The 24,317-nt window shown below is 31.8% G+C and overlaps 1 protein-coding gene across 3 annotated transcripts; it reads right to left on the bottom strand.

The window, feature by feature from the left end:
* Positions 1–1,257: 1,257 nt before the first annotated feature.
* Positions 1,258–24,133, bottom strand: LOC143071282 (uncharacterized). 3 transcript variants are annotated; one of them, XM_076245493.1, is made up of 17 exons: positions 24,002–24,133; positions 22,342–22,425; positions 21,699–21,975; positions 19,595–19,747; positions 18,739–18,913; positions 17,468–17,656; positions 16,860–17,007; positions 15,557–15,638; positions 13,382–14,800; positions 12,764–12,877; positions 10,868–11,013; positions 9,532–9,623; positions 8,505–8,659; positions 6,168–6,234; positions 5,180–5,262; positions 1,967–2,067; positions 1,258–1,429 (listed from the first exon to the last, which is right to left on the bottom strand). In XM_076245493.1, exons 2-17 carry the CDS (start codon positions 22,396–22,398, stop codon positions 1,286–1,288), a joined length of 3,402 nt encoding a protein of 1,133 aa, XP_076101608.1. In that variant the 5' UTR covers positions 22,399–22,425; positions 24,002–24,133; the 3' UTR covers positions 1,258–1,285. The 3 variants fall into 3 exon arrangements, with proteins under 3 accessions (XP_076101608.1, XP_076101606.1, XP_076101607.1); XM_076245491.1 differs by having other exon boundaries at positions 6,081–6,234; XM_076245492.1 differs by lacking the exon at positions 24,002–24,133 and adding an exon at positions 23,864–23,957 and having other exon boundaries at positions 6,081–6,234.
* Between the last annotated feature and the right edge of the window lie 184 nt (positions 24,134–24,317).

Raw genomic sequence — 24,317 nt, forward strand, 5'->3', positions numbered from 1 at the left:
AGATATGACAATGAATATGTGGTAATGGTGGATCCTAGGAGATATATAATATTACAAATGAATGGTGCTCCTTCAAATGTGTGATTGTCTCTATTGAACACAGATTTGAATCTTGCCAAGTTTTGTCTTTTCATGTTCTGATTAATTGACCATGTTCTGTCTGTAAATAACCGACATTTTACTGATTGTTCTCATTTTGTATACCTCAGTTGGGGGCCTCAGTGGCCAAGTGGTCTTCTACTGTAATCACTAGCCAGTCAACACTGAGGATGTGAGTTCCCCCACATGTGGGTGCACTTGACTCCAATCTTAATTGAATAGGATTGTTAGTTTTCCTATCGAAGGTTCCTCCACCAATAAAAACTGGCCACCACGAAATAGCCCAAAAGTGGTGCTTAAAAGTTGCATTAAAAGACAAACAAACAATCAATCTATATCTCAGTGAACTTTACATAATACTAGAACACACCCGTGATATCGCGGGTTCGTGACTGAATTTAAGTATATGACTGCGAAAGCCTTATTTTAGAATTGGTATTGTCATCTGATAAAGTCATGCCGATTATAAGATGTACAGTTTTCTCTGCTTTCAAATTCTTTCTGTTTGAACCCGTCGACCTGGAACTTATCAATTATTGGTAATATTAATTATTTGGAAAACAAAAGGGCCTAGAATGGAGTATTTTTTAATCAACAGCATTGTCCTATATGAGTTATAAATAAAGTTGAATTAATTGATTCTCTGTTTTACGTCTTTCCAGCTAAAAAATTGAAAACTGTACCTATACACCTTATTTTAAGTCCAGATTTTTAGTATTCGTATTGTCATCTTAGACAGTCATACTGATTAAAATACTACAATAGGGAACAATATGACAATGATTGAATTTAGTAGTGTCAACCCTTTGATTATGACCTGTGTATATAGCAAAATCCTAAATACACCGTTTGGTGGTGCGCCTGTCAGATACGGAACGTACAGATAAGGTAATAGGTAACAGGTGGATATACTATTGGTATCCGTATCGAATTCGACCCGAAACTTGTTATTTATTGGCAATATTAATTATGTGGAAAACAAAAGGGTCTGGAGTGGTGTAATTTTTAATCAACATCATTGTCCTATATTAGCTATATATAAAGTTGAATTCTTTGATTTGTCGTTTTTACCCCATGATGGCTGACAAATTGGACTTCGTTATTTTAGTATTATAGATATTTATTATGATGATTCATAAGTATAGAAATAAAACAGTATTTTTATGACAAAAGTTTAATGAGATTTTTAGCACACAACAGAATCTGTTAAAATAATTGTCATTGTAGATTTGTTCTTGTCTTTAAATGATTTCTTCAGTGTCAATATAGCATCTGTGTGAGTAGCTTCCCTTAGATCAGTATCATCAATGGCAAGGACAATCATACCAGGCTGAAAATATGAATAGCATCATTCTGTAAAAATCTAACTGAATACACAATCAATTACACAAACAATGGCCCTGATTGAGTAAAGATGAAAAGTTCATCAGTCCTCCCCCCCCCCCCCCTCCCTCCCCCAAATTTGTGATAATTTCTTCAAACTAATCAAATGGTGATAAATAAGTACCGGTATAAAGAATGTGTAGTATATAAAACCTTTCCACTGCATCAGTTGGTTTACCTGGCGATTTAATTTTTAAAGTTAACTGTCTATTGAATTCATACAATAGCTAATAAGTGTTTTTGTGGAGATAATTTCATGGCAAATTTAAAAAAAACCCAAAACAATCATTCATTCATTGGTTAATTTGGCTGTGCAAACATATAAACTCCTAGTAATGAAAATACATGTACCAAAACTGAATATTGCAATTATTAACCTTGTATGTTTGTTCATGTTCATCAATCACAATAATAAATGCATGCAAAAACTTCTGAATTTACAGTAATTTAAGCCACAGGAGTTAGTGATAATTTATATGGATACCTGAATTCTAGGTTCATCAGCTGCTGCCCCATCCTCTAAAACTTCCTCAACTTTTATCTGAGGTTGTCTCTTGCATTCAACACCCCCAGAAATGCATAAACCTGTAAACATATCAATGTAAAAAGTTATAGGTGAAATTAACAAAAATTCCATGCTGTGAATATAATGAGAATTTACAATTGCTAACACAGTAGATCTTTAAATTCTCAAGTTCCTGACAAAATACAAAGTGATTCCTTAATACAGAAGCTGAGTAATATGAACAGGAGAATGCCATTCTCAGTTGGTATTATAAAAAGTATGGTCAAACAAGAAGTGTTAGCCTGGCTAATGTGAAATTATAAAGACTAAGATAAAATCATTTCCTTGATACAGAAGCAAAACAATATGCAATGAAAAATTCCATGCTCAGTGGTTATAATAGAAATTCAATTATCGTCAAACAAAATTGACTCTCAGTAAGACCAGTAAATTGCATACACTCATCATTATAAAGTTCTAAACCAATTATCCAATCATTCCAAAGTATAGAAGCCAAGTTATATGTTACTCAAGTTATGGATAGATGAACATAAAAATGGGTAGACGGACAAGGTAAATGAAGGTAAATCTTATTATTACATTGGTTGCAATAAATTACATTGATTTCCCAGTTAAATAAAAACCGATAATTTCACATGTGAAATAAACATGGTTATTTCACTCTCTGACGTCATACAACAATAGGCGTTCTCAAGACGTCGATAACGTCGGATCAAAACAAATTGTCAATGCGTAGGAAAAAGATATAGTTCCTTACATTTTCTACATTAATTTCATAAAAAAAAGCCATTTGCCAATGTAATAAAAAGAATAACTAATCGCCGTATTTGAATATCAACCAGGTGCTCCGCAGGGCGCAGCTTTATACGACCGCAGAGGTCGATCCCTGAACAGTTGGGGCAGGTATGGACAAAACATTTAAGCGTGATACAGCTCTGAATTTGGATTGTGATCAAATTTTTGACATTATATGGGTTTTTTACACAAAACAAATGTCAAGATTTTACAAATCAATTAAAGATTTCTTCTTCAAACTTATTTAAATCTAAAATTAAATAGTTGACACAGCATAGGTTTCTGACACAGAATGAATGTGGTATAATGAACTTAAAAAAATTTTTGCCTTTGAGCAATTCACTATGCTGTTGAATATTAATCCTGTCAAAAAAATGTTTGAAGAAATTTTCTTTTTATTTATGAAATCTGAAATGAGAACAAGTATGGACACAACTTTTAAGCTGAAAATATTTAAGATAAGATAAGGAAAAAAAAACTTCATCAGCAACATTTGATATTGGCAAATTTCCAATGAAGTTATTTACATAAAGTTATTGGCAAATAAAAATAGAAAATGACATCATAGTCATGTCTGGCAAATGTCCAACATACATTATCTAAAAACATTTTAGATAAGATAAGGAAAAAAAGCTTCATCAGCAACATTTTATATTGGCAAATTTCCAATGAAGTTATTTACATAAAGTTATTGGCAAATAAAAATAGAAAATGACATCATAGTCATGTCTGGCAAATTTCCAACATATATTATCAACTACTATTCTATACAAAGAAAGATAACTCCAATTGAAAATTAATTGCTATTGCACAATATTGTGCAATTAGATATTTCTTGCTATTGTGCAATACTGTGCAATTGAAAATTTCTTGCTATTGCACAATACTTGATATGGAATCCTGATTTGGACCAACTTGAAAACTGGGCCCATAATCAAAAATCAAAGTACATGTTTAGATAAAGCATATCAAATAAGCCCAATAATTTAATTTTTGTTAAAATCAAACTTAGTTTAATTTTTGGACCCTTTGGACCTTAATGTAGACCAATTTGAAAACTGGACCAAAAATTAAGAATCTACATACACAGTTATATTTGGCATATCAAAGAACCCATTTATTCAATTTTTGATGAAATCAAACAAAGTTTAATTTTGGACCCCCATTTGGACCAACTTGAAAACTAGGCCAATAATTAAAAATCTAAGTACATTTTTAAATTCAGCATATCAAAGAACCCCAAGGATTCAATTTTTGTTAAAATCAAACAAAGTTTAATTTTGGACCCTTTGGACCTTAATGTAGACCAATTTGAAAACAGGACCAAAAATTAAGAATCTACATACATAGTTAGATTCGGCATATCAAAGAACCCCAATTATTCAATTTTTGATGAAATCACACAAAGTTTAATTTTGGACCCTTTGGGCCCCTTATTCCTAAACTGTTGGGACCAAAACTCCCAAAATCAAACCCAACCTTCCTTTTATGGTCATAAACCTTGTGTTTAAATTTCATAGATTTCTATTTACTTATACTAAAGTTATGGTGCGAAAACCAAGAATAATGCTTATTTGGGCCCTTTTTTGGCCCTTAATTCCTAAACTGTTGGAACCAAAACTCCCAAAATCAATCCCAACCGTCCTTTTGTGGTCATAAATAATGCTTATTTGGGCCCCTTTTTGGCCCCAATTCATAAACTATTGTGACCTCAACTCCAAAAATCAATCCCAACCTTCCTTTTGTGGTCATAAACCTTGTGTTTAAATTTCATTGATTTCTATTTACTTATACTAAAGTTATTGTGCGAAAACCAAGAATAATGCTTATTTGGGCCCTTTTTTGGCCCTTAATTCCTAAACTGTTGGAACCAAAACTCCCAAAATCAATCCCAACCGTCCTTTTGTGGTCATAAACCTTGTGTCAAAATTTCATAGATTTCTATTCACTTAAACTAAAGTTATAGTGCGAAAACCAAGAAAATGCTTATTTGGGCCCTTTTTGGCCCCTAATTTCTAAAATGTTGGGACTAAAACTCCAAAAATCAATCCCAACCTTCCTTTTGTGGTCATAAACCTTGTGTTAAAATTTCATTGATTTCTATTCCCTTTTACTAAAGTTAGAGTGCGAAAACTAAAAGTATTCGGACGACGACGACGACGCAGACGACGACGCCAACGTGATAGCAATATACGACCAAAAAATTAAAATTTTTGCGGTCGTATAAAAATAAGACAACGCGTGACCGAACGACGCATGGATTAAACTCGTGCTGCGCACTTGTTTAATCCATGCGTCGTTCGGTCACGCGTTGTCTTATTTTTGATATTCAAATACGACGATTAGTTATACTATAAATCATATGTCCATACTTACCAAGCATGTCTTTTTGTTTGGAGACATGAGATACAATAAGATCTCTACCATACTTTTCCATGTACTTATCATCTTCATGATTACTGTAACAGAGACATAAGTGAAATAGAGGAGATATCGTGAATGTAAAATTTCCAAAAAATCATCAGTTTATAAATACAACTATTTAGTACATTTTACATCTTTATTCTTTGCTTTCATACTTTAAAATAGTTCTTAAAAGATCAGACAGATGTCCAGTTTCATTGTATCACAATAGAGATTTTTTTGTGTTAACAAATCATAACAGTGTTTCTCACTTTAACTGTTTTAGGCCACTTGGGTTGGTGCTATAAAGGTTTATTGAAAACAACTATATAACTAGCAAAAAATACAAATATTTCTTGTTTTCATCTTTAAATAATGGTAATATAGATGAATAGAATTTAAAACAAAATTATGATTTTTTTGAAAATAATGAAGTTGCATACAGTGCTGATCTAATGATTGCTAAATTGTTTTACATTCTAAACGGCAAATAAGATAATTTTTGGAATGTTTTTACTGTAATCACACATATAACCTTGACCCATACTTATTTTGTCTACTCCTAAATTTAATTGTTTAATAAAACAGTCTTCATTAATTATGAAGTAAATCTTTTTACAACCTGCTACTGTTAAACATTTTTTTCAAACTTATGGAGAGAAAGGTCTGTATTAGGTACTGGGTTTGATTTTATTTATAGTCTGGCTCAGATTAAAAATGAATGTATGATTACAGCATAAATACAAAATGATGAGTAAAGAATAGAGATTGGAAGACAGTTGTGTCAGGAAAGGTAACAGGGTGCATGATGTATAAATAATTGTGTGGTCAACCTCTCCAAAAGTTAGAAAAATTGTGCTGGTTTAGTACAAACCGTGCCAAGGATAAATCATCCGAGTTGAATGTTAGTGTTACATGTGGCTGATGATCATACTCCGCTTTCATTATGTCTATAACTTGCCTCTGTATCTCCTGTTCTCTTGACTCAGTCTGTTTGATTGGCTTAATGTAAAAGTGTCCAAACTCATCTGAAATTTAAGTTACAAAGAATAACAAATATTTAAAACTTCAAGGTACAACTTTAACAATGAACATTTATATATCATGTTTATATAAGGGAAGATCTCATAGTGAGGTATCTCTGTGAACGACTTATGGGAATTGACTGTCAAAATTGAAACTAGGAACAGGCACTTCCATCTAAACATTGAGGAAATTTGGAAGTTAAAGTAAAAACATATCAATACTGAAATTAAAAGTAAAGTATATGTCAAAATTCTATGGATGAGACACAAGGTTACATTTTATGTTCAAGTTGCCAACCCAAATTTCAAATGGAATGGAAGCACCATCACTAAAGGGAGATAATTTATTGCACTTTTTATACCATAATTGTGCAGGGGCCGGTAACAAGAAGCATTCTTATGTCTTACGAACGTCTAAAGGGCGTCTTAAGATTTAAGAATGTAACAAGACCCAACCTCAGACCTATCTTAGAATGATTGACAGCCCTTAATGTTTTGAAAAAGCGCATGATTTAAGAACGATTCTTACGTCTACCTTAAAGCGATCTTACTAATTCCGGTAACACAAAATCATTCTTAAATTTTGGTCAGTTATTAAGTGCTCTTAAAACAAACTTAGCAACTTAGGGGTGTACCAAGAACAATTCGCAATAGCTTCACTTGATATATTTTTTAAGAGTGGTCCCGACTACTCTTAGTCGTACATTCACTTGTTTATAATAGAATAAGTTGCTTAAAAAAGTTAATACGTGAACCTTAGAACTTTTTTATTCTAATTATTAATTCATCTTAATAAAAAATTATATATCAGTGTTTTCTCGGCCATGTGTGTGGATGGTGGTAGTTTCTCTTTATTGTAAATCATTATAATTTTGGCTTGTTGAGAGAAGTGTTAAATTTAAAGCATAGAGTAATTTGTGACTTTTTTTCCTTTTTAAACCAAGAGTTCCAGATGGTGAAGCTGAAATCATCACTTTTTAAATTTTACGGAAGCCTTCATGAGTTGGTTGACCGTTTATGGAATATCCATAAATACAGATGATATCGGATATGTTCATTATGTCGTAACTAGTCCCATTCCCTTTTCACGAATGTGACCTAACGAATTAGGCTATTTACCGGTTTCGTAATATAATGAGCAACGTGATGGGCACCACACGTGGAGCAGGATCTGCTTACCCTTCCGGATCATCTGAAACCATCCCCAGTTTTTAGTGGGTTTCGTGTTTCTGTTATACACCTATTTGTGACATTTTTGCCTATTGTGTCCGTTTTGTTCACGCATTGTTATCAATATAATGGAATTTGATAAGACTGTCATAAAAGTGACAGGTTTAGCGCTTTCAACCAGGTTCATTCCACCATTTTTTACATTTGAAATGCCTGTAACAAGTCAAGAATTTGACAAGTGTCATCCATTCGTCTGATGTGTTTTATCATTTGATTTTGCCTTTGGTTCGAGACTTACCGTTTTGAATTTTCCTCGGAGTACAGTATTTTTGTGATTTTATTTTTTATTCTAGAAGGCTATCAAAATGTGACAAAAAATATTGTATTAAGTGAAAAGATATAGGAAGATGTGGTATGAATGCCAATAAGACAACTCTCCATCCAAATAACAATTTATAAAAGAAACCATTATAGTAGTGATTTGATCGAAATGAAAGTAGGATAGAAAATAAGCCTACATCATTTATATAAGATTCAAATCCTACCATTGGCCTGGAATAAAAGGACACCCAAAACGCAAAGCACTGATTGATTGTCCTGAGACAAGCATATTTTATTAAAATAATAATGGTCTATAAGCAGTTAAATTTATTTCATGTTTGAAGCGGTGCAAATTTTTTAATTATCAAAAGAGCATTGTGCATGTTGTGGCAAAGGGGAAGAATAATGGTGGTCTGACCAGAATTGTTTTCCTTAGGTTAAATTGGTAGTTGATTGCTATGCGCATTTTATCGTTCATGAAAACGTTTTGATGATTCATTTAAGGTGATTCTAATTTCTTTGCGAGGAACTAAAAACGGAAACGTCAGAAAATTATTAAGAACTCGTAACTTGAAAACTATTACGATGCAACTTAAGGGGGAAATAAGACCGATCCACGAACAACCTGAGGGAGCTTTGATTTACACTCTTTGAATGATCTTAGAATGATCTTATCTTCCCCTCAATTCAATACTTACGACCTCTCTTAATACAATTTCTTGTTACCGGCCCCTGGTTTGATAAAAAAAAATCCCTTTGTTTCAATGAATTTTATTATTTACCAGTTTCAGGATGTAGTATGTGTTTCTTAGGCTTTCCTCTCTTCTCACGGTTCAGCTTTTGATGCACATTGGATGAGAGCTTCTCATAGTTCTCTATTTCAATCTGTTTTACTAACTCATCAAAATGGAACATGTCAAACTTGTAGATTACTTGTCTGGTAAATCATAAATGAAAAACCATGATTTAAATATAGGATGGCAAAATAATGCTGTAGCAATATGAAATTTAGGTATAATAGGTATTATTGACATATTTTTAGCCTTCTCAGATACAAATAATTTTTAAAAGAAATGCTTCAATTGTTTTAATTAACGATTCAGTTTTTATACTGCATTTTGAAGCCGAATGTGAAAAATCCTTTAAAAACTGAATCATTAATTTTTTACTCTAATTCATATAAATTTTCTATTTTGCAGCATGCTTTCTTGAATACTTACTTAACTTTTCACTGAAATCATGAGTTTTAAGCTTTGACTAAATATTTCAAATACTGGGTGTGTAATGAAAAATAAAAAAAAGCTTCTCTAAAAACTGAACTTTTTGAAATTGAGTTAAATAATACTTATCTAACATATTGATACCAAGCCCAAAGATTTACATTTCATGAGCATGAAAAGTTAAAATTATATTTTAATTTTTCTTGCTTTAATTGTATCCACTTGTTAAATATAATGCAAGAAATGTTTCAGTTAGTTTCATATTAATATGCTGGTTCTGATTTTCAAAAGCTAAATGTCCATATGACTGCACCTTTTTTTGTAACCCAACGCTGTGCAATTTTAATAGCAAATCGAGGTTCATTACATAGTAAGATAATTGTGTACCCTATTATCAATGTATTTCACCACAAAGAGCTGTCCAACCAACAAAAAAAAACATTTACTCAGCCATTATATGACAATTGTTAAAATAACTTGACATGCATTTCAGGATGGAATCACGCAAAAAAACTCATATTCTTTGTAACAAAAAGTCATTAACTTATGAGTTATTGATATTATAATGCTTAATATTTTGTATTTATACCTGACATCCTTAAGCAAGAGAATTTTTTCTGGTACATCTATATGCACCAGTAAATATTCCACCAAGCTGTCAACATCATGGTCTTCATGGTACTGTAATAAAACAAACAAATGTGGTAAAAGCTAAAATTATTGAACTTTTTTAACATTTTTATTCAGCAGAAATTCAATTTAACTCCCTTTCTTGCCAATTGTTCAACAATCACCAAGTGCACCAACAAATTTCTGAATTTACAGGATTTAACAAATTCTCACAAGTATTTGTTAGACCTATACTAATTACTAGTACTGTAAACTCAGAAAATTGTTTTTACCAATTCCAATAATGCAACTTGCATTTAAGTGCCTTTTCCAAATTTGCATTAAGAAGTGCATGCAATAATTTCTAAACTTACATTAGATCTTTTTAGAAAAATAAGCAATTTATTTTGTATGCCAAAAAAAAACATTGTTAATTTTCATAACATTGTATCTGTTAATTTAGCATGAATTTGTGAATGACTGGTATATGAAGGTGGTAATGCCTTTTACCGTCAGGTATCAAACGGTAATTTTGGGCTAATATTAGTCTCAAATTAGTTTTAAATTTTAATGTGATTTGTCAATATATCCTTATCGTGATTCGTCAGATGTCTCAAATAATTATCCTTACCGTTATTTTTTGAAAAAAAATAGCATGATTCGTCACATTCAGCTGATTTTTTATGACCCACCTACAATATATTATGCCCCACCTACAATAGTAGAGGGGCATTATGTTTGCTGGTCTGTGCATCTGTCTGTTTGTTGGTCCGTCTATTCGTCCGTTTGTCCGCCTGTCCCATTTCAGGTTAATGTTTTTGGTCAAGGTAGTTTTTGATGAAGTTGAAGTCCAATCAACTTCTAACTTAACACACATGTTCCCTTTGATATAATCTTTCTAATTTTAATGCCAAATAAGATTTTTGAACCCAATTTCACGGTCTACTGAACATCGAAAATGAAAGTGCAAGTTTCAGGTTAAAGTTTTTGGTCAAGGTAGTTTTTGAGGAAGTTGAAGTCCAATTAACTTGAAATTATTACACATGTTCCTTATGATATGATCTTTCTAATTCAAATGCAATATTAGATTTTTATCTCTCTTTTACGGTCCACTGAACATAAAAAATTATAGTGCAAGTGGGGCATCCGTGTACTGTGGACACATTCTGGTTTATCATCTAAAAAAAAAGTGTACATATTATCGTCATGCACTAAAAATTACCGTTAACGTCATTTGGCAAGAAAGTTATAGGTCATGAAAGTACCCCCATTATTACCCTCGTATATACTCCAGAGAAGCATAAAAATAATCTTACATTTTTAATATATCTAATGATGGCAACAACTTCATCAGGATCGAAGAGTTCTCTAGCTGATTTCTCTAGCTGTCCCATTCCATCCTCATCATAAGTATTAGGATTATATTTACTCCATACAAAGTCTGCTCTTTTCTCAGGATCACCTTTAAAAGAAGACTGTTGTTTAACATCTGTATTACAAATCTGTTTCTAGAAAAGTAACTAAAGGCTGAAATCCTTGAACTAACATTATCAACTATAGAAAGGTGATGTGTACTAGTCTAGATTAACCGTTTATGTTATTAGATTTAAATTACAATTTTTGTTTAAGGTAAATTATGTCTTACAAGCAGCATAATATACTGACTGACTAAGACTAAGAAACGCAACACTCATTTTGTAGATTTTTTTTACCAAATCATGTTTGATCCTCATACAACTACTTTCATGCTTATCACAATTCTTTCTCTTTCGGAAAAATCAACATCTGACTTACCTATGGTTATTAAACATACCGAATTATTGAGATTGCACGAATATCAGAAAGCGAAATTTCGAGCCAATAAAAGATTGTTTTCATTTTTTTTTCTTTGTGAAACAGTTCTTTAATCCTTGGCTACACTTAAATCCGTTAAAAAATGTTGCATCACCATATTGCAAAAACTGAGGAATAAAAAACTGAATCAACCCATTAGAAACTGCAAACAGGAAAAAGTGAACGTGCTGCAACCAGACAATTTGACGTCAGAAACTCGTCTTACTGTCCTTTCGACAATGATACCGGTACAAGGGATTTGTTGAAGACCATCAATGACCAGATCAACATGTAGTGACAATGCAACGTCAATAGAATTTGATTATGCAACGTCATTTGCGAGACAGACCTACGGCCGCAATGTCAACTGCTAATCAAATTGCCGAATGCCATTTTGCACAGGTTTATGCCATAAATGTTTCCCATTAACTAAACTGCCGAATAATTGACTGCAGAAAAACATTTAAAGCCTTAAAGTTTCAACTGCATAATTGCCTAAACCCATTGTAATGGGTGGAACAACGGTAAAATCAGAAAGTGAAAAACAGAACCCAAAACCTGTTGAACAGAACTGGTTGACCTTTCTGATAATCATTTTGGCATTTGTTACAGGCAGTCATTGCTTCTGACGGTTACACATTCATTGGTAAGGGGAAAACCATGGTTTCAGTGTATAGCACAATATTTGAACATTAAAAATGACATAGTCAATTCACCTTTCGACCTGGCATTTTTCTTATACATTGAAGTAATGAAAGAACTTTCTGTTCATAAGTTTGTTTACAAAAAAATGAATATTTGAAAATGGAAATTACAAAGAATAATCTAGTGTTGCTTTTCTAAAATCGGTCAGTATACAACATCTTTTATAATTCAACACAGTTTATTTGATTTTGTTTTTAAAAGTTGCTATCTTTTGTTAAGGCAGGCAGTAAGTTACATACAAAAACCCCACAAAGGGAACACAGCACTTCCTATTCTCAAGATTTCAATTCTTAATGGACGTAAAACTGGTCTTATTAAAGGGCTGTTCCAGGAAAAACAAGTAAACTGAGAGCTAAAGCTCAGTGATGAAACCAAATTTCAGAAATCCTTATGGTATAGTTTCTAAGAAAGATGCGATGAAAAATATTCATGGGACGGATGGACGGACAGAGTTAAATAGTATACCCTTTAAAGCGGAGTATAAAAATGTAAGGGGGAGGGGTGAACTTTAGATAAAACTGCATGGGTGATGGGGTTCAACACAGTTTTCCCAATAATACACTTTAATTCTTTGAATGAGTAATAGATCTTAAAATAGTGAATTCCAAACCCCTTCATTTATTTTTCTGGGATAAGCTGTAAACATAAAAGAAAGAATATGAAGTATATCTTACCATGAGCTGTCTTTTTGAATAAACCACTTCTAATTTTATTTTTAATGATCTTCCAAGAACTTATTTTAGCTGCCATGTCCTTTGACTTCCTTCTTGCTGTCTTAAACAATGAGCCTATTTATATAAAAAAAAAGTTTTGCATTTACTGCATAACAAGAATTGTTTGAGGTTATGCTTTTTATCTGTATATGGATAAATATAAAAGATTTCCTCCACTACAATTAAATAATCTCACCATGGCTTTTATTTATATTTCAAATATATTTAAAACTTTCCTCTATTTTCTGTTTGTTCCAGATAAAATCTGTACTAAAGTTAGGCCACCTTGGCACATGAATATAGGAATTTGAAGAAAGTTTGAAGAAAAATGTAAGATTATGTTCCCTGTATTTAATTGTAATGTTTATTTTAAAACATATAAGACACATTTAATGCCCCTAAATGGGAAATACATTGTATATACAACTGTATTGACTTAATTCAACAACTGTAATTTGGTGAATAATGTTTCAACATGCAGGACTTCAGTGGTAAGTAAATGTTCCCTGCACATTTCTTTGCCAGAGAGCATAATCTTTAAAAAAAAAAAAAAAAAAAAATCAGATTCATTATTTATACCTCTCCTTTCCTTCTTTGAAGGTCCTGGTGAATCATTTTCTTCAGATGTGAGAATTGACATTTCAAACATGCCCAAATCTTTTTTCCTGTCTTCCAGATTCTGTATCTGTCGATCAAAATCATGTAGTACAAGTGCTGTCTGACTATCATCTTGACTCCATGTTTCAGACAGTTCTCTCTGGTCTACATTCCCATCAGGGGAATTACCATGACTTCTTTGTTGCTTATTTGTTGATGAACCAATAATATTAATGTTATTAACACCTTGGCTTAAATCATTGTCATTTTGAAAGTCTTTATAATGAAGTGAATTCATAAAATTATTAGCCGTTACATCATTTAGATCGTTAGTTGTTTGGTTGTTTGGATCATCTGTTGATTCTGATGTGATACCATGCATAGTTATCTGCCCTTGTCCTTGCTGTAAAGATTCTGAAGCACTATATTTTGTCTTATTCATATTAGAATTAAACTTAGAACTTTTAGGTCTACTGTCATCTTTCTTTCTATAACGTGATTCTTTAACATTTGTTATAAATGCTGTACCAGGGACTATTGAAATTGCAAAGTTTTCTTCTTTTTCATTATCATCACTGGAGCTCTGATCACTTTTCTCACTAATATCATCTGAATGACTTTCTCTAAGTTCTGTTGAATCGGCCTCCATTTGTGGAACTAAACTTTCTACAGACTGTTTCCAATCAGTCAGGGATATCATTTTACTTTGTTTAAAATTTTGAGTAAAGGATGAGAAAGAAGGACTAGATAGATAGTTCTGTGAATCATCATCATCAATATCCAGAGAATGATGAGAAATTGTCTCTGATCTGATATCATCGCTGTTTACATTGAGCCTTACACTACCCTGTTTAGATCCTGTTCCTGACAAACTTCCTAAATCATCATCAAAAATATACCTCTCGACTGACTTCCTGCCGCTGTCTTTCACAGAACCACCATCTACATTATCTTCACTTTTGTGATGCATACTTTCATAGATATTTAATTTTCTGTTATCGTTCTTTGCTATAATGTCCTCCATGGAAACAGTATATTCACCATAAGTACCAGAACTAGCACTAGAGTTGTCTCCCATATCATCTGGCTGGAATGTAGGATTAGTATGACCACTTCCCTTGATCCAAGTGTCTACTGGTTTCATATCTATACTATCACTCCTGATAAAGGAATGTGACTCAGAGTTTGAAGAGGAGCCATGCTGGTAGCCATGTGATATTTCTTCACCTTCTGGAAGGTACATTTGAGAACGTACTGGATCTGTTCCATCATGCTGATCATGAGCGGATATCACTTCTACTGGTACTCTGAGATGTAAACTCTTTCTTTTCTTATGTCCATCTGGCTCTATCCAGGTGTCTGGAAGTTTTCTTTCAATCAGTTTTTCACCTCCATAGATACCTATCAAATACAAATACCATAATTAACTTTGCAGTTTCAAATGTTTTATAGCTAGAAAATCATGTGAAGTGACAAGAGTACAATATTGCATACAGATGAAAAATGTATTGGGGTAAAACATTGCAGACTTCTTTTTAGTATCATAAATGTGTTTTAGGAGCATTTTCTTTATAATGGAAGGAAGTATTACAGATACATAGAACTTTGAAATCATCAGCTTCATATCAAAATTCTAAATTTTCATAAGAAATAATTGCTGAAAGAAGTTACTTTGATATGTGTTTGCGAAACAGGATGGAATTGCTCAACATTAGCCATATATTTCTAACTGTTTCCATGCCTTTCAAAAATAAATTCAATACCTGGAGACAGGTGTTTTTTTTTATTCACATACAGTTATTTCTGAATATCAATAGTTTTTTGTTTCTGAAAAATTGATACTACAGTAATGACTGTATTGAATGAATGAAGTGCACAATGAGAACAGTTAATAACACTTACTACCATTACAAGTCTATATGTTTGATGGTTCACTCATAAGTTCTATCTGATGTTGTTAAGTGGACTATTGACAATGGCTTTTAAAGCTTACTATACTGCAATGGTTTTACTCGTTGTTGAAGGCCATACAATAAGTTATAGCTGTTAACATTCTCCTCCTTTTACAACTGGTTGGTGGTAATCTCATTGGCCATCATACCACTTAACCTTATTCAATCCAATAACATAATAGAAAGGTATAAATGTATAATTTACTTCCAGTCCCCTCAGGAGCTGACGTTCCAGTCCAAGTGTACTCTGCATAAATCTCTTTGTAAACAGGAAATCTTCCCACATCCTAAAACGAAACAATTATAGATAAAACTGGTTAAAAAGTTTGGTTACTAGAAAAACTGTCATCCCAAAGATACAGAATAGATGAGAAAGTAAATAAAACTGTTACAACTCACCAAGTAAATGACACCAACAAATTCACCAGATCAAAAATTTATTGATTACATAAATTGACAAAAATATATATGATTGGAAAAACCTTTTCCTTTCATAATTAAATAATTACAAAAACAAATAAAGAGCTTTGTGACTGTAACATGATATAACAGTAAATGTACATGCAGGAGAAAGTCGATAATGATGAACACATCATCATGTGATGTGCTGACCTTATAATGTGTTGGACACAGTAATTATCTTATAAAAAGCTTCTTGTATTTTAGAAACTGTAAGTTATATAGAAAATGTATTGAAAATACAAAGCAGAGCTTTTCCTTTGTAGTTTAAAGGAAATAAAATGAGACATCAACAAATGACTATAAACATGGATTTCAATTTTGATGAAGCCCCATAGTCATTGTATTATCCCTTTTATCTGACAACTAATACACCCTTCAGAAATTTCTGTATTTTTGCTTTGAAAATATTTGTATCATCTCCTTGCTGAAATTACTTAATTATGATTATACGTGTATATGGAAACCTCAGAAAACATTGGACCGAAGAAATTTAAATAAGAGTGTTCCAAAATGACCTTACCCATAGTGTAGTAAAACAGACATGTAATATGTGTAAATTGTTATTTGACAATAGCAGAAACAAGCAGAATTAAATATTTGCAAATCAATCCAAAACCTTAATTAATGGGACATAACTCTGGTAAATCTTCTACATTTTCAATGGTCAATAATTCATTGAATTGATTGGAATAATCATATATTTTAATGAATGAGGTACTGTTATATAAACTTTGCATATCTATTTCTATATTAAATTAAGAATTGCTAAGGTAAGAGCATGGCAACTTTCACATAATTTATATCTAAAATGTCAATAACTTCTCTAAACTTTTAGCACTGGCTTTTAACATCCATCCAGATATCATTTATATTTAAACACATAACACACACTAAAGAAATTTGAACTATAACCTCCTTTAAAATGGGTCTGAAATTTCCATCAAAATCCCCCTCTTAAAACTGTTATTGATTTAAAAAAGTTCTGGAATAAGATAAATGTGTTAACACTGTCATACTCTTACCAGTGATTTGAAGTTAACACCTACCCTTAGAGTTATGATTAGATGTGTGTCACTATTCAATGTCTCCACAGCATGAGCATGGGATATATTATCAAATGGTATTCCGTTCACATTTATTATTTGATCTCCTATCTGTATACCAGTCTTATCTGCTTTACTCCCTTCTTCAACTCTAAAAAAGAGAACTACCATGAACAAACATGATTCAAACATAAATCTCAGACCTGCCAACTTTTGAAAATCCCCTTTGGGAGATTTAGTGCACGACCAGATTTTTAAGGGTTACAATTTTTGCGGCGTTTCTACATGCACTGTTTTTTACTCTTGAAATAGTATCATATCTCTTATTTTTTCTTTTGATATACTGAATTTTTTTGAAACTTTAGAGGATATCACCGAAGTAAGATTTGGAGCAAGAGAATGTGTGCCACTTATTAAACTAGTTAAAAGTAAAATGCATACCAATGAACAATGGTAGATACCTAACATTTGAATGTGCCAAAATCTAAAGTGGAAAAATGGGGAAAATCTTTTAACAACTCCATACCCTTAATAGGTTTGCATCTTTATGTGAAGTTCCAAAGATCTTAGTTACCATTCTTACTTTCTATTTTGCTAAAAATATGACTTACATTGACACATAAATACCAAGTCTGTATTCATTCCCTCCTCTGATGTTTAATCCCAGATCTTCTTCATCCGTAACATTTGAAGAAGTGACACAACGTTCTGGTATGTCCACATCTATACCACGGAAATAGTTTGCTGCACCATATTCTTCATATTCTCCAGTTGTTACTTTTTTCATTTGACAGTCATACCTAATTTGTAATTGATATTATTTCAATTTGTAAGAAGCTGCATGGTTTAATATTCATACAAATGTTTACTCCATGGATTTTCAGGCACAAAAAATAATTCTTATACCATTTGTTTTTATTGTTTCATAGTAGATAAGACATTTTCTAACTTGAATACATTTACTTAATAACAACTCAGTAGCATTTTGAATTACTACCATGATAAGTCAAATAACTAGAGGCTCTAAACAGCCTGTGTTGCTCACCTTGGTCTATGTGCATATTAAACAAAGGACACAGACAAAATTGTGTTTTGGTGATGGTGATGTATTTGTAATCTATCCTACTTTACTAAACGTTCTTGCTGCTCACAATTATCTCTATCTATAATGAACTTGGCCCAGTAGTTACAGTGGAAAATATTTGTAAAAATTTACAAAATTTACGAAAAATGGTTTAAAATTGACTATAATAGGCAGTTACTCCTTAAGGGACCATTTTGGTCATGTTGACTTATTTGTAGATTTTACTTTGCTGAACATTATTACCTTTTACAGTTTATCTCTATCTATAATAATATTCAAAATAATTACCAAAAACAGCAAAATTTCCTTAAAATTACAAATTCAGGGGCAGCAACCTAACAACATGTTGTCCAATTCATCTGAAAATGTGTGGGGAGATAAATTTTGACCTGATTAACAATTTTACCCCCTGTCAGATTTGCTCTAAATGCTTTAGTTTCAGAGATACAAGCCAAAATCTACATTTTACCCCATGTTCTATTTTTAGCCATGGCAGCCATCTTGGTCACTGCACACATTTTTTGAACTAGATACCCCAATAATGATTGTGGCCAAGTTTGGTTTAATTTGGCCCAGTAGTTTCAGAGGAGAAGATTTTTAAAAAGTAAAAGTTAACGACGACGGACGCCAAGTGATGAGAAAAGATCACTTGGCCCTTCGAGCCAGGTGAGCTAAAAATGGTGTAATGGTAAATGGTCGAATAAAAATTCAGATATTTGATGGAAAAGTATACTTAATGTCAGATTCAACTATTGAACATAATAACAAATATTAAAATATTAAAATACAAATAATTACCAAATTGTCCTTTCCCTTGATAACCTCCATTCTGGTACCATGCCTGTTCTTTCTACTAACAATTTCAACTGGTTACTTCCTGTTAAAACCTTCACTGCAGAACTAGATGGTAGTCTTTGAAGAGATATGTTATTGGCTTCCAAAATCTTGTCTCCAATCTGTAGAGTGCTCTGCTCTGTCATGTAAAATAAAAATGTCCAGGTGATTGGATAGGTCACTGGAGGTGTTACATGATATTCTTCTTCAGAAGACAAGGAGGAAAGCATGATTGAAGGTCTAAGGAAAAATACACAGAAATTTACTTGGTACACTTCATTGTTGATTGATTGAATGATGCCTATAGTCCAGCAGCAATTATTACATGCTTTTGCAGAAGTGGCATTTTTTAAAATAAAACACCAAATATATTTTTTGCATTCTAGCTATCAAATTAACAGTTCAAAAGATGTGTCCCTATACTAAGCATATTATTTGGACTCTAATCAACTTATTCCAAATTGCTTATTGGAAAATAGCAAATACCAATTTCAAAGACTCTACTTTGGCTCATTTTAGAAACTAACCCCTCTCAACAACCTGGACATTGATATCTAGTGATTCAAGCCCAAGCTGAAGTCATCTCTATCTGATACAGAACCCACTTGAGTAAATATATTTCCATTTCCTGCAACTGAACCTTTTCTTATTGACTGACATTGATATTTAGTCCAAGCTGAAGTCATCTCTTTCCAATACTGAACATGCTCAAATGTATTGCTCTTGTCTGCTATTGAACATTTTTGTATTGTTTACTAACAACCCCATATTTAAATCAACCCTTTTTAATACAGAACCCAATCCAAACTAATCTCCTTACCTGCAGCAGAACCTTGATCAACTCCACTAACATAGACCCCTAGTCCATGCTCCAGTCCACCTCTGATACAGAAACCAATGTTATTGTCCTCTGATTTATGAATCTTTATAAGATGCAGATTACCTGTTGGACCATCCTCATCAAATAGTCTTCCTAAAAAAACAGATGACTTTTAGTTTAATGGAGATGAAGAGAGATATTATTCATATTAGCATAATTGGAATAAAGATATAAATAACAACAAAAGCTGCGATTTTAAAAGTTGTTACGATAAACAAAAATTAATGTACTGATATCAAAACTGCATCAAAATGATATTTGAAGGTCAATGAATGTTTGTTCAATTTCACTCTTCAAATTATTACTTCACCTCGATATTCCAACCCATTCCAAATTTTGGGGACAGTCTTTGGTATCTTTGCATAAAAAGACTTTGTCAAGTTCTGGATGGGCACATTTTAAAAGAAAAAAAGCTGTTTTTTTGCATCAAAAGAAAATAATAAAAGTTCCTTTAATATTGATATATGAAAGATTCCTGAGAAAGGAACCTAAACACAAAATTTGTTCAAAGTCATTCCAAGTATGAACTGGAGGTTAGTATGACTAATATGTTATGCATACTTATACTAATATATCAACATATTGAACATTAAAGTGAATATTTATATGACATCATAGGTTTATGAGAAATTAACAAAAAAACAGAACTTAAATAAATCCTGAGAGATGAAGGGGTGGTAAAGGTACATTTATGTTTCAGCCTCATTTTTGGCCTAATTTAAAAATAACTTCTGTGACACATAAATAAAAGTCCAATTTTGAAAAAAATTTCACCGTTAAACTCAGGACTAATTCAAAGTAACATTTTTTATAATACACCTGAATTTCTTATATATAACAAGAATGTGTCCAAAGTACACGGATGCCCCACTCAATCATTTTCCATGGACCATGAAATAGGGTTAAAATCTAATTTGGCATTAAAATTAGAAGGATTATACTATAGGGAATATGTGTACTAAGTTTCAAGTTGATTTGACTTCAATTTCATCAAAAACTACCTTGACCCAAAACTTTAACCTGAAACTTCCACTTTCATTTTCTATGTTAAGTGGACCGTGAAATTGGGGTCAAAAGTCTAATTTGGCTTTAAAATTAGAAAGATCATACCATAAGCAACAAGTGTACTAAGTTTCAAGTTGATAGGACTTCAATTTCATCAAAAACTACCTTGACCAAAAACTTTAACCTGAAACTCCCACTTTCATTTTCTATGTTCAATGGACCGTGAAATTGGGGTCAAAAGTCTAGTTTGGCTTTAAAATTAGAAAGATCATATCATAAGCAACAAGTGTACTAAGTTTCAAGTTGATTGGACTTCAGATTCATCAAAAACTACCTTGACCAAAAACTTTAACCTGAAACTCCCTCTTTCATTTTCTATGTCCAATGGACCGTAAAATTGGGGGTCAAAAGTATAATTTGGCTTTAAAATTAGAAAGATCATATCATAAGCAACAAGTGTACCAAGTTATAAGTTGATTGGACTTCAGCTTCATCAAAAACTACCTTGACCAAAAACTTTAACCTGAAGCAGGACGAACTAACGAACGAACGAACGAACGAACGAACGAACGAACGAACGAACGAACGAACGAACGAACGGAGCCACAGACCAGAAAACATAATGCCCCTCTACTATCGTAGGTGGGGCATAAAAAATACAACAGTTGCAATACCTTATACTCTGAAGTATTGCGTCATTCAAAAATTAAAATCTTTTCTTCTATTAATCAATTTTTATTTACAAGTTTATACATTTACACTGAAGATACCTATACGATGTATACTATGAAAATTGTTAATCCAACATGTTACCTGATATCATCAAATATGAACAGGCAACAGATGATACAAGAAATCAATACATTACAAATTTCATTAAATTATAATCAATTTCAGGAATTTATCATCAAATAATTAATGATGAATAAGAGCAAAAAATTGGTTGATTTTAAATGTAATTAGGTAACAGCTGATAAAAAAATCAAACAAAAAGCAATTTATTTTGTTGTTTTCCTTTTTGTTACAAATAATACTGTACCTGTATGAGATTTTAAAGGAATTTTTCTTCTTAAATTATCAGCTTTCAATATGATCTGTTGATTTTGAAATTGCTCTACTGGATATTCCTTCAAAATCTGATCAAATTCTGCTGACTGACCATGGATGATTTCTGTCCACACAAATCTGACTATCTCTACGTTCTCTGATGAAGTACAGAGTCTACACAACTGTAATGCTAATCTATCTGTATCACGACAGCCTTTATATTCCCTTAAGGATTTATATAAAAACTGGCGTTCATCATCAGAAAGTACCTGTTAGGAATAAAAAGAAAATGCAGAGTTTTAATTTTTTTTATCACAAAATAAAATACATGATATTTCAGCCAGGTTTTAATTTTTTGTTTAAGTATTCTCATTTTTTTTAACTTTATCTATCAGTGATCTTTTTTTAAGAAAAAAATTGTTGGAAATTTCTCATTAAAATATTATTTTTTTCATTACCTCTTGATATATAAGCTGACACAAATAAAAGACATCTGTCCAATTACAAATTTCCATACTCATCTTCTGAGAATCAGCATACTAAAACATTTAACAACAAAACATGAAATACAATGTTGTTACTAAAACAATCTTTATTTAGGAAAAGTATCTTAACTTCAGACAAGACAATATTACCTGTCTTATTGACTGATATAGCTGTATAATGTGATCTTTCAGCTTTCTTCCTTCCATGGGATTTGTTAATCATGTACAAATCATCTGAAATTACAGAGTCAATTAATTATTAATAGCTTCATTTGGACAGAAAATTAAGAAAAAGATAATCATGCTTATTGAGTGAAGGGAAAAGTACATTACTTTTTGAGTCACAAGAAAGAAAAGGTATGAGAAAGCTTGACTAAAGTAAAGAGGAAATGAAGATGATTGTACATAAATATATAATAGATTTTTATACAAATATATCAAAGTTAAGTTAGGCCAAAAAATAAGTCAATATTGGATTACTTCTGTGAACTAAATTTAAGGAAGACATTTTGGTCATATTAGGCTATTATCAGTTTCAATTTTCATCATTCTGATTAAAAAGTAAATCATGTCATTGTGTCTTTTAAGCTATATTTACAAGGATCTGACAATGCTCCATTCTCCTTTCAGTTTAAAAAATTTTGGGGATCCACTGGTTTTGTCTTAATGATATACACATCTTTAGTCTCCATATATAGAATAAGGAATAAATAGAAATTATTTTTTGCACAAAGTTGGCTGTAATTTTACTTATACAATGTATAACATTGCTTTCTTTATTTTTAAAAAAAGTTTGCATAACCAGTGTACCCACATCTGAATCAGTGCCTAGACAACTTTCCATATGTGTTTAAAATTTAATTGACAACTTTCTCATTCATGCATTTTCCTCCACTAAGGATGTCATAACGAATGCTTAATAAATTACATCCCAGTAAGAGTCGAATTGTTCAATGATATCATTTACCCAGTCTTTAGGATTAACTTTTGAATCCAATGGCCCAAAGCTTGATTTTGTGAAAACTTAAGCAAGATTCTGTTGGCTGTTAGAGAAGATTTTCACAGACTCCAAAAGCAATTTTAAAAGCCTGAGCTAGTGGGCCTGCCGTTCAGTATGAAGACTGTTTTATATACCTGATTGACCTTCGGTTAACCATTGTAACTCATTCTGATAGTGGATTGTAATACCTCAATTGGATTATTATTGCAATGTTGGTTAAAAGCTCCATACAGCTTATGGAGCAGGATCTGCTTTATACCCTTCCAGAGCACCTGAGATATCATCCCCAGTTTTTGGTGGGGTTCTTGTTGGCTTGCTTAGTTATTAGTTTTATTATGTGTCCTTTGTACTACAATGTATTATTGTTAAATATCCAACCTTTGAATATTTTTCAAAACACATAAAATCATGATTGTGTATTGAAAATTGTTCAAAAGTTGGATATTTTTCAATATTTAAATTTCTGGATTAATCATTTTATAAATAAATATTAGTTTTGACTAATAGGGGTAGCGCCAACCAGGGACTTAAAGTATAGAAAGTCCCTGCACCAACATGCTAATATAAAACCCATTTGTTAAAAAAATGATTAATTTGAAATTAAGAAAATTTTTATTGATTAATTTAAGAATATCACAGTTAAATTAATATAATGAGAATTTTGAAACTTACTTTATTTTTAATGTCACACACTGTCCCTAAAGGAATATGTTATAGGCTAGCTACTCAAAATTTTAGGATAACATATTTATGTATAGTTCACTGAACATTTCATTACTATAACAGAAGGTTTTAAAAATAGATTCATACATAAAAATCGTTTGGTTTTAAATTTGCACATCTGTTGTCCCATTGTCATATGTTTCTTTCTTAGTAAAAGTGATCAATATATAAATCTAAATTTCTGCACTGTCTATCGTCTGCTAACCGGAAGTCATAAAACTAACTTTTTAAACCTATACCGTTCTGGCAATGAATTCATTTTGGAAAAGTTAAATTGTAGTCGTAATTTAATATACTCCTCGATAAAAATATGATTATAAGTCTGATATTTTCATTACCTTATGTCTCAATTCTGAATAACTCAAAATTGGTAGACTCTAGTATAAAAGAATTAGTTTAATAA

This window comes from Mytilus galloprovincialis, chromosome 4 (assembly GCF_965363235.1).
Source record: "Mytilus galloprovincialis chromosome 4, xbMytGall1.hap1.1, whole genome shotgun sequence".
Lineage (NCBI taxonomy): Eukaryota > Metazoa > Mollusca > Bivalvia > Mytilida > Mytilidae > Mytilus > Mytilus galloprovincialis.

What these genes read in the sequence shown, in the direction of transcription:
- LOC143071282 (XM_076245491.1), bottom strand. Translation starts at nt 22,398, where the DNA reads ATGGAAGGAAGAAAGCTGAAAGATCACATTATACAGCTATATCAGTCA. An exon ending in CTTGGTATTTATGTGTCAAT is followed by an intron (nt 17,008 to 17,467) that starts GTAAGTCATATT and finishes TCTCTTTTTTAG; the next exon opens with AGTTGAAGAAGGGAGTAAAG. An exon ending in ATTCAAAAAGACAGCTCATG is followed by an intron (nt 11,014 to 12,763) that starts GTAAGATATACT and finishes CTTCTTTTAAAG; the next exon opens with GTGATCCTGAGAAAAGAGCA.